The sequence below is a fragment of the Natator depressus genome, chromosome 7 (assembly GCF_965152275.1).
Source record: "Natator depressus isolate rNatDep1 chromosome 7, rNatDep2.hap1, whole genome shotgun sequence".
Classification (NCBI taxonomy): Eukaryota; Metazoa; Chordata; order Testudines; family Cheloniidae; genus Natator; species Natator depressus.
The window spans coordinates 56,927,908-56,943,901 of record NC_134240.1 but is presented as its reverse complement, the minus strand read 5'-3'; the positions used below and the strand labels follow the sequence as shown (position 1 = coordinate 56,943,901).

At 45.5% G+C, this 15,994-nt stretch overlaps 1 protein-coding gene across 1 annotated transcript; it reads right to left on the bottom strand.

The window, feature by feature from the left end:
• Positions 1 to 4,961: 4,961 nt before the first annotated feature.
• Positions 4,962 to 14,555, bottom strand: LOC141991566 (beta-microseminoprotein J1-like). The gene is made up of 3 exons (XM_074959895.1): positions 14,415 to 14,555; positions 11,664 to 11,754; positions 4,962 to 5,071 (listed from the first exon to the last, which is right to left on the bottom strand). Exons 1-3 carry the CDS (start codon positions 14,487 to 14,489, stop codon positions 4,962 to 4,964), a joined length of 276 nt encoding a protein of 91 aa, XP_074815996.1. The 5' UTR covers positions 14,490 to 14,555.
• Between the last annotated feature and the right edge of the window lie 1,439 nt (positions 14,556 to 15,994).

The following is a 15,994-nucleotide window of genomic DNA, read 5'->3' as shown; positions in this document are numbered from 1 at the left end:
TGTTTGATGCTTTTCACTCTGTGGTGCGCAGATCCTTTTCCAGGTAACATTCTGGTGTGTTTCCAGCCTCTGGTGCACAGCATATTTTTCACACACCTTTTCCTAAATGAAGAGTCCCGTTGCTAAGAAAGTTAGAGCACTTCTTTTTGACAAGGCAAGCAGTCCCATTCTATCAGCGAACTAATAGAAATGTAGGACTGGAGGGGACCTCAAGAGATCATTTACTCCATCCTCACTCCCTGTGCTGAGACAGGAGCAAGTATACTAGACCATCCCTGACAGATGTATGGCTAACCTGTTCTTAAAAACCTCCAATGATGGAGATGCCACAATCTCCCTGGGTAACCTGTTCCAGTGCTTAACTAGCCTTAGAAAGGTTTTCCTAATATCTAACCCGCATCTCCCTTGCTGCTAACTAAGCCGATTACTTCTTGTCCTACCTCCAGTGGACATGAAGAACAATTGAGCTGTCCTCTTTATAACAACCTTTAATGTATTTGAAGACTGTCAGGTCCTTCCTCAGCTTTCTCTTCTCTAGACTAAGCATGCCCAGTTCTTTTCTCATAGGTCATGTTTTCTAAACCCGTTCATCATTTTTGTTGCTCTTCTCTGGACTTTCTCCAGTTTATCCACATCTTTCCTAAAACCCCAGTACTCCAGCTGAGGTCTCAACAATGCCAAATAAAGCGGGACAGTTACCTCCCGTGTCCTCTGTCCTCTTAATACACCCCAGAATGAGATTAGCCTTTTTTGCAACAGCATCACACTGTTGACTGATGTTCAATTTGTCATCCGCTAAAACCCCCAGATCCTTTTCTGCAGTTCTACTGCCTATCCGCGTATTCCCCATTTTGTAGTTGTGTATGAGGTGACCTGACCTGCCAATAAACCATTGAACTTTTAGCTGCAGGGGGGCAGGCCGGCTCTGAGAGCAGGGTTCAGGAGAATGTCACCAACATCTACTTGCAGATGTACATGCCCCCCTCCAGTTTCCAGGAGGATGTCTAAGTTAGGTGTACAGTTAGGATAATGGTTTGGCATCTTGCTGCTGTGGCAGTGCATGACTTGTTCATTTAGCATCTACCTACTATCCCAGGTATTTTTGTCTCTAGTACTTAGGGACAGATTTGACATGTCAGTACACTTTCCAAGTCACCTTACCCACCCACATGGGGACTTTCCTAAGCCCAAAAGGACCATGGCCCACCACTTGGGACAGGGACAGCTGCCTACACCATGCATGGAGTGATTTTCTGGAATCACACAGAGTGCTTTGCTTGGGGCTGCTGAAAGTGCCATGAGCACATTCTGCTGGCTAAAGTCACCCAGGCAGCCAGACACTGCTGGAGGCCCTGGGGGCTGGGAACACTCTGTCTCTCACTGTGTCTGGATTGGAGCCATGATGCAAACTCAATTGTTGTACCAGCCGAGAAATGGAGGCTGCCCTCCTGGCATGCCAAGGATCAGTGTGATCTCTTGGTGTGCAGCACTCTGCCTGTGTTGAACAGTTTCCTGGCACAAAGCACAACCACCAGACGTACTGATCCTCACAGATGTGCACACTCTTCTGCTGCCTCCTCATCCTGCATCTGCGCACATCTGCTGCAGCACTGTTGAATTGATCTGCGGTGCCTGGCCTCCTGGATGCATGACGTCCTCTTACTGGACACTTACCCAGATGAAAGTGAGAGCAGGCATGGGGGGCCTCCATCAGCATTGTGCTGTGTTTTGGATATTGTAATGGACTGCTGCTACTTACAGACCATTCGCTGAGTCTGATACAAAGGGTGCTATGGCATTGGACAACACCAGGCCATGCATTCAAGGAGGGTTTGGGAAAGACAAGCTTGTCCATCAAATATCCCCTGATTACTCATGAACCTCCAGCAGCTTGAGTTCCCTGCTGGAAAGAAAGTAAAGGCTCTTTCAGAGCCCTTTATAGCATGCGTGCTTCCTCCACATGCGTCCAGTGGTTCCAGCAACAGTGATGGCGAGGGAAAAGATCAAGAAGATTCTCTGACAGACCTTTGATTCTGCATCAGAGTTTATTTTAATCTAATGGTCATCAGAAAAGAATTTACAAGACCTGTGCTCATAGCTTGATTATGCCACTGCAGATAGTAACAGAAACACCCTAGAATCAAATATAGGGCTGGTATTCTCACACACTGAATTGCTTAAGGATTCTTAAAAACAACTGTGATCCAAAAAGATTTGCCTGGATGCCAGTCTTGATTCTGAATGGGTTGTTTGTTAGCCCACGAAACCATGGACCTCACAGGGCTTAGAGGGGTCAGCCTTCTCCACCACTTTGTAGCTACAGGTCTCCTCATAGAATATACTTTCACATTTCTCTTCATCGTAGTCAGTAGGGGTGGCAACGCTGTCAGTGGGAAAGGCAAAGCAAACACAAGTGTGTGAGATATGTCAGGATACTGCAGAGAGACAGCAAATGTGGGGTCTGACTCTCCACTTGGTTACTCTGGGTTTATGCCAGCGTCAATTCACTGAAGCCAGGGGGGACTTACGCTGAAGTAGTGGAGTGGAGAATCAGGCCCTTAATACATTGTTGTGTACCTGTGTGCAGGCCAAAAGCTTTAACTGTTGGCAAGTGGCAGTTATTAGAATTGTCATTGTGCTATGTGTCCTAGCCTAACGCTATTTCATGATGCTTAGTGGAACTCGAATTGAGCTGCTCTACATTCTGATAGACATTTTGTCTTTTTATCGTCTCTCTGGCAAACCAAGAGCAAAAGTCCATTTTATTTTATGATCCCGGCGTACGAGTGTCATGTCTGGGCGAACCCACCCAGTGTTAGGCTCTGACATTTGGAGCACCTACAGTGCTTCCCTTGGAGGTTTGTAGGCAGTCGTCATTGCTATCAACACTGCCAAATTTCTATGCCCCACTGAACAAGGGAAGGGAGCTAGTTACACATACATACTGTACTTCACTGGGACTGTGTGAGGGTTAATCAGCAATTTAAAAATAAATCATAATAGGGGGTTATTATTATTAGGGGTAGAACTGCAGCTCTATGTGTCAGCACACTGAAATGAATTTAAGAGCGGCTTTTAGAAATGCCCTGTGTGGAAATGTATATTGGGTGTGACTAGACATTTCGAATGGTTCAAAGGGAGGATTCTCTGCACCTTGAAGTCTTTAAACCACGATTTGAGGACTTCAATAGCTCAGACATAAGTTAGGGGTTTGTTACAGGAGTGGGTGAGTGAGATTCTGTGGCCTGCATTGTGCAGGAGGTCGGACTAGACGATCATAATGGTCCCTTCTGACCTTAAAGTCTATGATTCTATTTAGAGAAGTGTATTTCAGGAGCTTTTCTCACTCCAAATTCTCATATGTTATTAAGAGTGTCCCCAAGGTGTATTGAAACAGGTGACCTGCAAAAACACTTCTCCTTAAAACATTCACAGCTTCTCTGACAGCAGATTCTCCTACAAACAAGCATCTCTAGGGGACCCTCATTAGCTCCCAGTGAGACATGGACTACTGGAACTTTTTACTTTGAAAGGGTTACTGGCCTAGGGGATGGGGAAAAGCAGTAGATGTGATATACCTTCATTTTAGTAAGGCTTTTGACACAGTCCAATGTGATTCTCATAAGCAAACTGGGGAAATGTGGTCTAGATGAAATTACTATAAGTTGGGTGCACAACTGGTTGAAAGACCATACTCAAAGAGTAGATATCAATAGTTTGCTGTCAAATGGGGAGGGCATATCTACGGAGGTCCCACAGGGGTCAGTCCTTTGTCCGGTACTAGTCAGTATTTTCATTAATGACTCAGATAATGGAGTGGAGAGTACGCTTATAAAACTTGCAGATGACACCAAGCTGGGAGTGGCTGCAAGCACTTTGGAGGACAGTTTTGGAATTCAAAAAGACCTTGACAAATTAGAGAATTGGTCCAAAATCAACAACATGAAATTCAATAAAGAAAAGTGCAAAGTACTACACTTAGAAGGAAAAATTGAACGCACAGTAACAAAATGGGGAATATCTGGGTAGGTGGTAGTAAGGTTGAAAAAGATCTGGGGGTTATAGTAGATCACAAATTGAATATGAACCGCCAATGTGATTGGAAAAAAGGCTAATATTCCGGGCTGTATTAAGAGGAGTGTTGTATGTAAGTCATCGAAGATAACTGTCCCTCTGTAGTCGGCACTGGAGAGGCCTCCGCAGAAGTATTGTGTCCAGTTCTTGGTGCTACATTTTACAAAAGATATAAGCAAATTGGAGAGAGTGCAGAGGAGAGAGTCCAGCGGAGAGAAACAAAAAATGATAAAAGGTTTAGGAAACCTGACCTATGAGGAAAGGTTAAAAAAACTGGGCGTGTCTAGACTTGAGAAAAGAAGGCTGGGGGAGGGGGGACCTGATAGTCTTCAGATACCTTAAGGGCTGTTACAAAGAGGACATTGATCAATTGTTCTCCATGTCCACTGAATGTAGGACAAGAAATAATGGGTTTAATCTGCAGAAAGGGAGCTTTAGGTTAGGTATTAGGAAAAGCTTTCTAACTATATGGATAGTTAAGCTCTGGAATAGGCTTCCAAAGGAAGTTGTGGAAACCCCATCATTGGAGGTTGTTAAGAACAGGTAGGACAAACACATGCCAGGGATGATCTAGCTTTACTTGGTCCTGCCTCATCATCAAGTCCAGCCCTCTGTGCTATCTCAAGGTCCCTTCTAGCTCTGCACAGTGATTATAAGTGACCTGACTGGAGGGCTGGCATGATGAGGTGAGGTGGACTGTTGCAGGGCCAAACAGCTGTCTGGTGGGGGAAACCTGAGGCAGAGTTGCTGCAATGCCACTCAGGACTGCAAGGGGATAGACTGGCTGCGACGTCACCCACGACAGCTTTGCATTTTTTTCCCCACAGAGAAATCTGAGCGTGTGGCCTGAACCCTGCAGGAAAAATCACTGTGCATATATTTTATACTCACAGGCTGCAGCAGCGCATTATTTTCTTGTGACAGCTACAGCTCTGGCAATCCTTCGTTTTCCATTTGGAGTTAAATTCATGTAGCACTCCTTTCTCATCAGTGCAACCTGAAAGGACATATCCAACTTGCTGGTACATGCCAATAGTACAATTAACTTAAAATTGTTTATGAAATCTGGGTTTGGTCTTTGTATATTTAATATGAGGCTGGAGTGTAGTTTGTTCTAAGTTTTTTATATAGCACCATAAACTCTCAGCCTGCTAAGACCCATTTCCTGCCCAAAGGACGTAACAATCTAAACAAGAGGAGACAGACCAATGTAAGACCCTGGACAATTCAGGGGACAGAGAGGATTGCAGATAAGGCGGGATTGCTTGGAAAGCTAATTCTCTGCTCAGATTCCACTGAATCACATTATTGGCACACATTTTTAAGGCCTGACCTAAAGCCCATTGAAGTCAATGGACAAACTCCTGTTGACTTCAGTGGCCTTTGATTCAGTCCCTAGTACATTTCAAATTCTTGTGATTAAGGCCCTAGCTTGGGACTCAGGAGATGTGAGTTCAATTCCCAGCTCTTCCAGAGATCCCTTGTGTGACCCGGGGTAGGTCAAATAATCTCTCTCTGCCTCCATTCCTTATTTGGAAAATGGGAATTACTTCATCACCGGGGAGGTAATGTTTCATTTTGGGTCAGTTTCCTTACCTCACAGGGGAGTTGTGAAGATAATTCATGTTTGCAAAGCACTGAAATAATAGGAGCCAGCTAGTAGAAATTTTTCTAGCAGCTCTATCAGCATGGTTTTTGGATGAACCCACCAAAAAAAATCAAAAATTTCCATGGGAAAAATTTCAACTTTGCCAAAAAAAAAAAATTGATTTTCTTTTCCCATTAGGCTGGGCAAAGCCAAATAGAAATGATTTAGTTTTCCAAACCAAAATGTTTCATTTAATGTCAAACTGACCCAAATCTGTGTCTGTCTTGAGCTTCTGCAGTGCCTCATGGGAGTTGTAGTTTGGATGCTTCATGCCTCCCATTCTTCTTTGAGTCAGATGCCCCAGCTGGACTATATCTCCCATGCTGCACTGTAGTGTTCCCATTGGTTGAACCACTGCAGTGGCACATGGCCATGGTGCATCATGGGAGATGTAGTCCATCTGGGGAGACTGAACTACAGATGGAGGTTTGAGGCTCAATAGCATCTCAGGAGGACACAGATTAAGGCTGAACTAGCTGAAATGAAGTGTTTTGATGTTTCTGAATCATTATCAACCAAATTTGTAATCTCAAACCTGAGTTAATTATTTGATAAGGCCTATTTCCATAAAACAATATTGAGTGGCATTAATTATATTTCTGTGTTCTAATTCTTTATTGATGGAATCCCACATCAGCTTTGTTGTTTTGCCCAGCACTTATATCAGGCTCACTCTGCCTATAATTATCAGGGTCATCTCACTTGCCCTTTTTGCATATTAGCACAGCACTTGCACTCTTCCAGTCCTCTGGAATTTCCCCAGTATTCCAAGGTTTATTAAAAATTGGTCAGATCTTCTCAGCCAACTCTCCTACGGGTCTTGGGTGCAAGTTATCTGGGCCTGCTGATCTTAAAACTTTTATCCCTAGCAGATGCTGTTTAACATTCTCCTTAGTTGTTGCTGTTTATCATTTGTATTACCATAGTGCTTACCCCATTGTGCTAGGTGCTGTACAAACAAAGAACAAAAAGACTGCCTCTGCCCTGAAGAGCTTACAATCTAAGTATAAGACAAGAGACAGCAGATACAGACAGGAGTATAAGGAAACAATGAGACAATATTGGTCAACATGATAGGCAGTGGTCTCAGCACACTAGCACCCTAGCCCAATGTCAAGTTTTTTGTAAGCATCATGGCAAAGTAGAGTTATGAGGAGGGATTTGAAAGTGGATTATGAAGTAGCTTTGTGGCTGTTTACAGGGAGTTCCTCCAAAGTGTGTGGGCCAGCATGGGAGTAAGCACAAAGGGGCTTGTTTGCAAATTTAACAAGTGAGCAATAGAGGTTGGCATCATGGGCTAGTTGGAGGTCGGAGTTGATATCTTCATGAATAATGAGAGATATGAGGTAGGGTGAGGACAAATCATGAATGGCCTTGAAAGTAGTTCCTCCTCTAGTAATACACTATCCTGTTTCTTTCCAAATACAGAACAGAAATATGTATTGAACACCTTCTTTGTATCATTATCAGCAACTTTACCATTTCATCTACTAAGGAACCGGTACTATTGTTTGGATTTCTTTTGTTCCAGATATACTTTTAAAACCCCTCCTTCTTGTTGCCAATGCCCTGCCAGCCGTGGACTCTTGCCTGATGTGTTTAGCTTCCCTGCTGTCTCTGTACGTGTTCAGGGGCATTGCCCAGCCTGCTCCTGGTAGTCATGAGAGCAGCCAGTGTGCAATGTGGCAGGCCTTGGTGCTGCTGGAATGCACCCCTACACAGCCTGGACACAGTGCATTTTAGAACAGTGTTCACCACCAGTACACTGGGCAAGACACGCCAGGCAAAAGGTTTGTGCATGCTACAGCCTGGCTGATTCTGTGATGTCCCCAGTGCTCTTGCATCTCTCATCCTCTCCTGCCTCTTCTCCCTTACCCACCAGAGTGCAAAAACTTGTCAAACTGATGCTTGTTCTTGGGTGTCCCCCAAGAAACCTGCTAGCCTTCATCTCCCACATCCCCACACCCATCAAAGTCCTTGTGTCAGAGACTGCCTCTTCTGAACTGCAGCGGAAGCCCTCCATTGGCTGTTGGGCCCTGAACCTTCTTGGCCCCATGACTGGCTCGTGTTTGTGTAAATTACCGTAATCTCATCCCATCCAGATCTGAAAATAAGAGCTGCACAACTCCCAGAAGCCAGCCCCCCACAGCCTTCGCCCACTTGTGCCTTTTATGAACACATGTCTGGCTGTTCCTTTGAAAATCTCTGTACAAATGCCATTTGTGCCTCAAAATCCATATGTGTAAGGGCTCTTTTGGCTGTGCAAGCTTTCAGAAAACTGTCCTGGAATGTGTGGCATCACTAACACTTCCCAGTCCCCCTTTCTCTCATGGCCTCAGTTTACCACCTTCCTCCAACAGTAGATCTGTATTCATGACTCACCAGCCATCCCACGTCCCTCCCCATCTTCCCTAGTTTCTTGTCCCTGGTTAGGTTTAAACAGACAGGTGTTAAATTTAGCGAACAACTCTGTTCTCAGTGATGTGCATGGAAAAGGCCAGATTTCACACTGAAATCTCCTGAGATACTGCAAAGGGGCCAGAAAGGGCTGCAGACAGCCAGCAGGGAATTCCCCTGGAATAGGGGAACTTTTTGCTGGCTTGCACCAGCCTCCTCCCTCCCCAGGGGACTGTGACACCTATCCACCAGTGGCTACACTAGTGGCTTAGAGCAGTGTCTCAGTTGCTCTGAGCTTTATTGGGAGTGGCCAATGAGCCCTCAGAAAAAGGCCTGGGTAGAGACTGTCAAATCGTGGAAGTCAACGAATGGCTATGCAGGTGGTGTCGGAGAGAAGGCTTTGGATTTTGACCATGGGATGGTGTTCCTAGAAGGAGGAGTGCTAGGCAGAGACGGGCTCCACCTAACGAAGAGAGGGAAGAGCATCTTCGGAAGCAGGCTGGCTAACCTAGTGAGGAGGGCTTTAAACTAGGTTCACCGGGGGAAGGAGACCAAAGCCCTGAGGTAAGTGGGGACGTGGGATACTGGGAGAAAGCACAAGCAGGAGAACCCGAAAGAGGAGGGCTCCAGCCTCATACTAAGAAAGCAGGACAAACAGCAAGTTATCTCAAGTGCCTATACACAAATGTAAGAAGCCTGGGAAACAAGCAGGGTACTGGAAGTCCTGGCACAGTCAAGGAATTATGATGTGATTGGAATAACAGAGACTTGGTGGGATAACTCACATGACTTGAGCACTGTCATGGATGGATATAAACTGTTCAGGCAGGGCAGAAAAGGTGGGGGAGTTGCACTGTATGTAAGAGAGCAGTATGACTGCTCAGAGCTCCGGTATGAAACTGCAGAAAAACCTGAGTGTCTCTGGATTAAGTTTAGAAGCGTGAGCAACAAGGGTGATGTCGTGGTGGGAGTCTGCTATAGACCACCGGACCAGGGGGATGAGGTGGACGAGGCTTTCTTCCTGCAACTAACGGAAGTTACTAGATCGCAGGCCCTGGTTCTCATGGGAGGTTTCAATCACCCTGATATCTGCTGGGAGAGCAATACAGCAGTGCACAGACAATCCAGGAAGTTTTTGGAAAGTGTAGGGGACAATTTCCTGGTGCAAGTGCAGGAGGAACCAACTAGGGGCAGAGCTCTTCTTGACCTGCTGCTCACAAACCAGGAAGAATTAGTAGAGGAAGCAAAAGTGGATGGAAACCTGGGAGGCAGTGACCATGAGATGGTCGAGTTCAGGATCCTGACACAAGGAAGAAAGGAAAGCAGCAGAATACGGACCCTGTACTTCAGAAAAGCAGATTTTGACAACCTCAGGGAGCTGATGGGCAGGATCCCCTGGGAGAATAACATGAGGGGGAAAGGAGTCCAGGAGAGCTGGCTGTATTTTAAAGAATCCTTATTGAGGTTACAGGGACAAACCATCCCGATGTGTAGAAGGAATAGTAAATATGGCAGGCGACCAACTTGGCTTAACAGTGAAATCCTTGCTGATCTTAAACACAAAAAAGAAGCTTACAAGAAGTGGAAGATTGGACAAATGACCAGGGAAGAGTATAAAGATATTGCTCGGGCATGCAGGAGGGAAATCAGGAAGGCCATATCACACCTGGAGGTGCAGCTAGCAAGAGATGTTAAGAGTAACAAGAAGGGTTTCTTCAGGTATGTTAGCAACAAGAAGAAAGTCAAGGAAAGGGGGCCCCCTTACTGAATGAGGGAGGCAACCTAGTGACAGAGGATGTGGAGAAAGCTAATGTACTCAATGCTTTTTTTGCCTCTGTCTTCACGAACAAGGTCAGCTCCCAGACTGCTGCACTGGGCAGCACAGCATTGGGAGGAGGTGACCAGCCCTCTGTGGAGAAAGAAGTGATTCGGGACTATTTAGAAAAGCTGGATGAGCACAACTCCATATGGCCGGATGCGCTGGATCCGAGAGTGCTAAAGGAGTTGGCGGATGTGATTGCAGAGCCATTGGCCATTATCTTTGAAAACTCATGGTGATCGGGGGAGGTCCCGGACAACTGGAAAAAGGCTAATGTAGTGCTCATCTTTAAAAAAGGAAAGAAGGAGGATCCTGGGAACTACAGGCCAGTCAGCCTCACCTCAGACCCTGGAAAAATCATGGAGCAGGTCCTCAACGAATCAATTCTGAAGCACTTAGAGGAGAGGAAAGTGATCAGGAACAGTCAGCATGGATTCACCAAGGGCAAGTCATGCCTGACTAATCTAATTGCCTTCTATGACAAGATAACTGGATCTGTGGATGAGGGAAAAGCAGTGGACGTGTTGTTCCTTGACTTTCTTTGACACGGTCTCCCACAGTATTCTTGCCAATAAGTTAAAGAAGTATGGGCTGGATGAATGGACGATAAGGAGGATAGAAAGCTGGCTAGATTGTCGGGCTCAACGAGTAGTGATCAATGGCTCCATGTCTAGTTGGCAGCCGATATCAAGTGGAGTGCCCCAAGGTTCGGTCCTCGGGACAGTTTTGTTCAATATCTTCATTAATGATCTGGAGGATGGTGTGGATTGCACCCTCAGCAAGTTTGCAGATGACACTAAACTGGGAGGAGAGGTAGATACGCTGGAGGGTAGGGATAGGATACAGAGGGCCCTAGACAAATTAGAGGACTGGGCCAAAAGAAATCTGATGAGGTTCAACAAGGACAAGTGCAGAGTCCTGCACTTAGGACGGAAGAATCCCATGCACAGCTACAGACTAGGGACCGAATAGCTAGGCAGCAGTTCTGCAGAAAAGGACCTAGGGGTTACAGTGGACGAGAAGCTGGATATGAGTCAACAGTGTGCCCTTGTTGCCAAGAAGGCCAATGGCATTTTGGGCTGGATAAGTAGGGGCATTGCCAGCAGATCGAGGGACGTGATTGTTCCCCTCTATTCGACATTGGAGAGGCCTCATCTGGAGTACTGTGTCCAGTTTTGGGCCCCACACTACAAGAAGGATGTGGAAAAATTGAAAAGAGTCCAGCGGAGGGCAACAAAAATGATTAGGGGACTGGAACACATGAGTTATGAGGAGAGGCTGAGGGAACTGGGCTTGTTTAGTCTGCGGAAGAGAAGAATGAGGGAGGATTTGATAGCTGCTTTCAACTACCTGAAAGAGGGTTCCAAAGAGGATGGATCTAGACTGTTCTCAGTGGTAGCAGATGACAGAACGAGGAGTAATGGTCTCAAGTTGCAGTGGGGGAGGTTTAGGTTGGATATTAGGAAAAACTTTTGTACTAGGAGGGTGGTGAAAATCTGGAATGCATTACCTAAGGAGGTGGTGGAATCTCCTTCCTTAGAAGTTTTAAAGGTCAGGCTTGACAAAGCCCTGGCTGAGATGATTTAGTTGGGGATTGGTCCTGCTTTGAGCAGGGGGTTGGACTAGATGACCTCCTGAGGTCCCTTCCAACCCTGATATTCTTTGATTCTATGATCCGCGATGTTCCCTCGCCAGAGCTTAGGCACAGCCAGCAGGATTTCTTACCTTGTGCATCATATCCAATTATTTTCTGCCAGCATTGTGCATCGCATAATGTCACTGAGAAGACAACGATAAGGAGGCCCAACATGTGCATCTGTAAAAGATAGATGGCTCAATCAGTCACTTGAAGGTTCATAGCTCAAAAATCGCTTATTGGCATAGAAATCATCAGGACAAATCTCCTTATTGATGAATACATTCACAGAGGGAAGCTACTGCTTAGCAAAGCACTTAAGCATGTGCTTAATTTTAATTTAACTTACTTAACCTATTTAAGCCTATGGTTACTTGCTCTGCTGGATCAAAGCCTTAGAATCAGGTGGAGGCTTTTTCTACAGGGGTAGAAATCCCTGGGAGCAATTGTGGGTATGAACCTTATCTTCATATAAGTAGTCCATTTATTATAGTGACATCCCATTCTGCCCAGTTGGAGAATTTAACTCCACCCGCACTATTTCTTTGTTTAGTTATGCCCGACCTTTCCTGACGCCCATACCAGGAGATCAGCTTTCTGTGCTCTTCATTTCCACCTATTAATATTCCAACAGTTGGCAATGCTTCAGAATTCCCCAGGGGATAGCACTTGACCATCTCATAAAAAGTATCAGACTTGGAACGCTCCCTCCATACTGTTGCGCTGTAGAAATGATTTATACTGCATTCGGGTCAGAGAGAGCTCGTTGCAGCCGGTCAAAGGAATAATAGCACCTTGCCACCTTGCCTAGAGGGTGTGTTCTTTTCATCATAGTTTGATGTAGTCATGCATGAGTGCCTTTCAGTTTAGTCCCAGAACTAGATACATCTTTTGGCCTGTCTACATGAGAGAAATTTAGCTCATTAGTCTCTGTTTGGCCCAGTCCCTGTGTCAGCATTTTACTTGCTATACAATCACAGGTTTCAGAGTAGTAGCCGTGTTAGTCTGTATTCACAAAAAGAAGAGGAGGACTTGTGGCACCATAGAGACTAACAAATTTATTTGAGCATAAGCTTCGATGAAGTGAGCTGTAGCTCAGGAAAGCTTATGCTCAAATAAATTTGTTAGTCTCTAATGTGCCACAAGTACTCCTTTTCTTTATACAATCACAGTGACTCACACCACCCTTGTGCAAAAGTCACCTGATTCTAAGCCTCTTCGTATCACTGAGGGTGGTACAAAGGGGCCAGAAACTGGCTGTATACAGGCAGCAGGGAATTCCCTTGGCAACAGGCAAACTTTCTGCTGGCAAAAAGATGCTGCAGCCAAGTACTGCAGGAGCTTCCTTCCAACCCCAGTGTAGGGCAAATATCGGGATGGTCACACTTGTCTTCCACTAGCATGGAGCCATAACCTGAGCACCCCCTCAGTTGCTCTGTGCTTTGAGACTGATCCAAATCAGGGAGCCATAACTGGTTTCCTGGTGCTCCCCCTCCAGAGCTTGGGCACAGAGGAGAATCCGACCCTGAGACCTTGTGTGTCTGCATGAATTTAGAACAGCAATATCTATTATTTTTTCCTCTTGTGTCCTTAATCATGAAGGCTGAATTTGATGGTCATTTTAGGCTGAGCTCCTTCTGGTTCCATTTTAGAGGTGGAGGGCTGGAGGCTGGGTCACCTCTCATCATCTGAGTGAATTTAGTGCTGGCCAAACAAAGAATACATGACCTCTGCTGAAATTGCCAAGAGTGACAATCAGTGGTGGTTATAGTGCAAACATTCTTCCACTAGGAGCTGCACTGAGACTAGAGCTGGCCTAATAATTCACTGCAAACAATATTCTGCACAAATGTGGGCATTTTCCCCCACACCAACAGGTTTTTTTACAAATGAATGATTCCAATAGAGACTCCCAGCTCAATTCACACAGGCAGCAAACAGCCTTCAGGTGGTATTAGCCATTTGTGATTCCCAACTTCCCTGGGAAGGAGCGAAATCAGCAACCTAGAGAGAACTCCACCTGAGTCTTCACCATGTCTTTATGTAGAGCTGAACAAATGCACGTCTCTGATGTGACATGTCGGCTGCTGTATTAGAGCCCAATGGTAACTTTTGTAAGTGAGTCTTATTTTAATGTATCTAGTCTGCTAGGTGTTTTTCGAGGAATCTTCAGTTGAATCACTGTAACTACAGGAAAAAGAAAAGGAGTACTTGTGGCACCTTAGAGACTAACCAATTGATTTGAGCATAAGCTTTCGTAGTGAGCTGTAGCTCACTACGAAAGCTTATGCTCAAATCAATTGGTTAGTCTCTAAGGTGCCACAAGTACTCCTTTTCTTTTTGCGAATACAGACTATCACGGCTGCTACTCTACAGCCTGTAGTTACAGGTTTCATCGACTAAAATTCTCATTGGAAGTCTGTGAGTGTTTAAAAGCATGTCAAGGCTGCAGAGTTTAGCTCTTTGCTTTTATTTATAATATGAGCTAATCTCCCAGCAGCCAGCCTTTTAGATCCCTTTACATGAGACAGAAGAGAGGGATTCTAAATATCCCTACAATCAGACAGACTTTTACAGTGCTGGCAAAAAACAAACGAACACTGAGTCTCCCTCTCTGTGTCTCTCACTCCCAGCACCTGTCAGTTTTCTTTTAAATTCATTGTCATTTTATAATTGATTTAAACTTGAAATCCCCTCAGATAAGGAAGTATACAAGTCAGACAAGAAGTTCTTTTATGTAGCAACTGGGAAGCTTTCCCTAAGAAAACCCCAAATCTGTACTTTAAAATTGCAATGTGTCCCTCCTGTTCTTACAAGAGGAAAGATGTGTGTTGACTCACCATTATTCCAGAGTGTTTTCCTTCCAAAGCACACGTCCAGCCTGAGTAACACCTTTGTCTGCAGTGAATTATCATATAGCACTGGAGTCTAGAGACAGACTAGCTGAGCCCTGCACAAACAAACCACACGGAAGCAGCTCAGTTGCCTATTATGCAAAGACCTCACATATATAGGCATCACTAAGATTTGGATAATGTTTAGCAAGAAGGTTTGGTTCAAAGTAGAACCAGTGGACTGGTCCTGCCCCTTCTTGGTGGCTGCAGAGAGCCCAGATGTAGTGGAATTGGTGCAAACAGACAAGATTTGGGATGCCCTTGCAGGACTCCAGGCTCCTCTGCATCCAAACAGTACAGACCTATTGTGTTCCTGCAGAGCAAGTGTGTGGGCAGGTCTGGGGAGCAGCACGGTGAGGTCTGGTGGATGACTTGGTTGCTTGCAGGTGAAACAAAAAAGTAGGAAGAGGGAAGGGTTCTATTGTTCCTGTTGCCTTCATACAGGTCACTGGGGTTTCAAAAGAAGCATCTTTGCCAAGACCTCCCTGTTGCAAAGGCTGGCATTAAGGGCTAACATTTCAGCATAGTGAGCAGAGGTTGCATGTAGCAATGTAGTTGTACCAGTCACTTCCTACCTGGTACTGAAAGTTTAGCCACAGGAGAAAGCTTAAGTTAAAGAAGGATTATTTCAACAAATGGATTGTCTTCAAATGTACTTGTCCCTTTCCCTCAACAGCTTTGTCCCCTTGCTCCCTGCAGTAGGAGTTATGATATAGTATGTTCAAAATGGTCACTTGAGTGTGTAACCCTTCTGTCAGTGGTGTTGGTAGCAACAATATCTAGGGGTTCCTCTTGACAGTACGAAACAGAACTAGCTTGAGCCTCCACCCAGCAATCTGGGAAAAGTAAATCCCACCCCTGGGCACCTCTAAGAGGCAACGCTTCCCACTGGCAAGCACTGAGTCTGTGTGTAACAAAAGAAAATGTTTAATACAAGGGAAAGGGAATCCAGCATTAATGTGGGTAAACACCACAACCATGACTCAACAACGTGTAACCATAAGCAAACACCCACCCTATGGTATGTTGGGCAGTGTCCTTTGCTTCAGTTTCCCACCTTGGACAGTGAAAGTCCCTTCAACACGGCACGCCCCTTTTCCTGCGCTGCTCCCCACCCACAGCTGATTGTCCTTGATCAGTGAATCCTGAGTTCAGAGGTGGGTTCACCCCCCTACCCTGGAAAACGCAGGGAAAGCTCATTGAGCAGTGATTCCACTGCTGCTACCACCTCTGCAAGTGGCTCTTGTTTGCTGCTGCTCGGCTCCGCTACTGACACTGGCACTGCTGTGATGCCATGTTCTGAGGTTTCACTGCTTAGCCCGGCTCTTAGCGATTTCCTGGATAGTACGGAACCTCACCGCTAGTGCAGCCTCTGCATTGTCTTTCACCGCAACACTGTCTCCCCGCCACCAGGTCTAAGGCTTAGCACCTAGACCTGCTTGTCAGTGATTTCAGCTCTGGTAATAGCCCAACAGAAACAAGAATCTCAGCAGAGTCCAGTTAGCTCTGTCTTTAATCACTGGAGA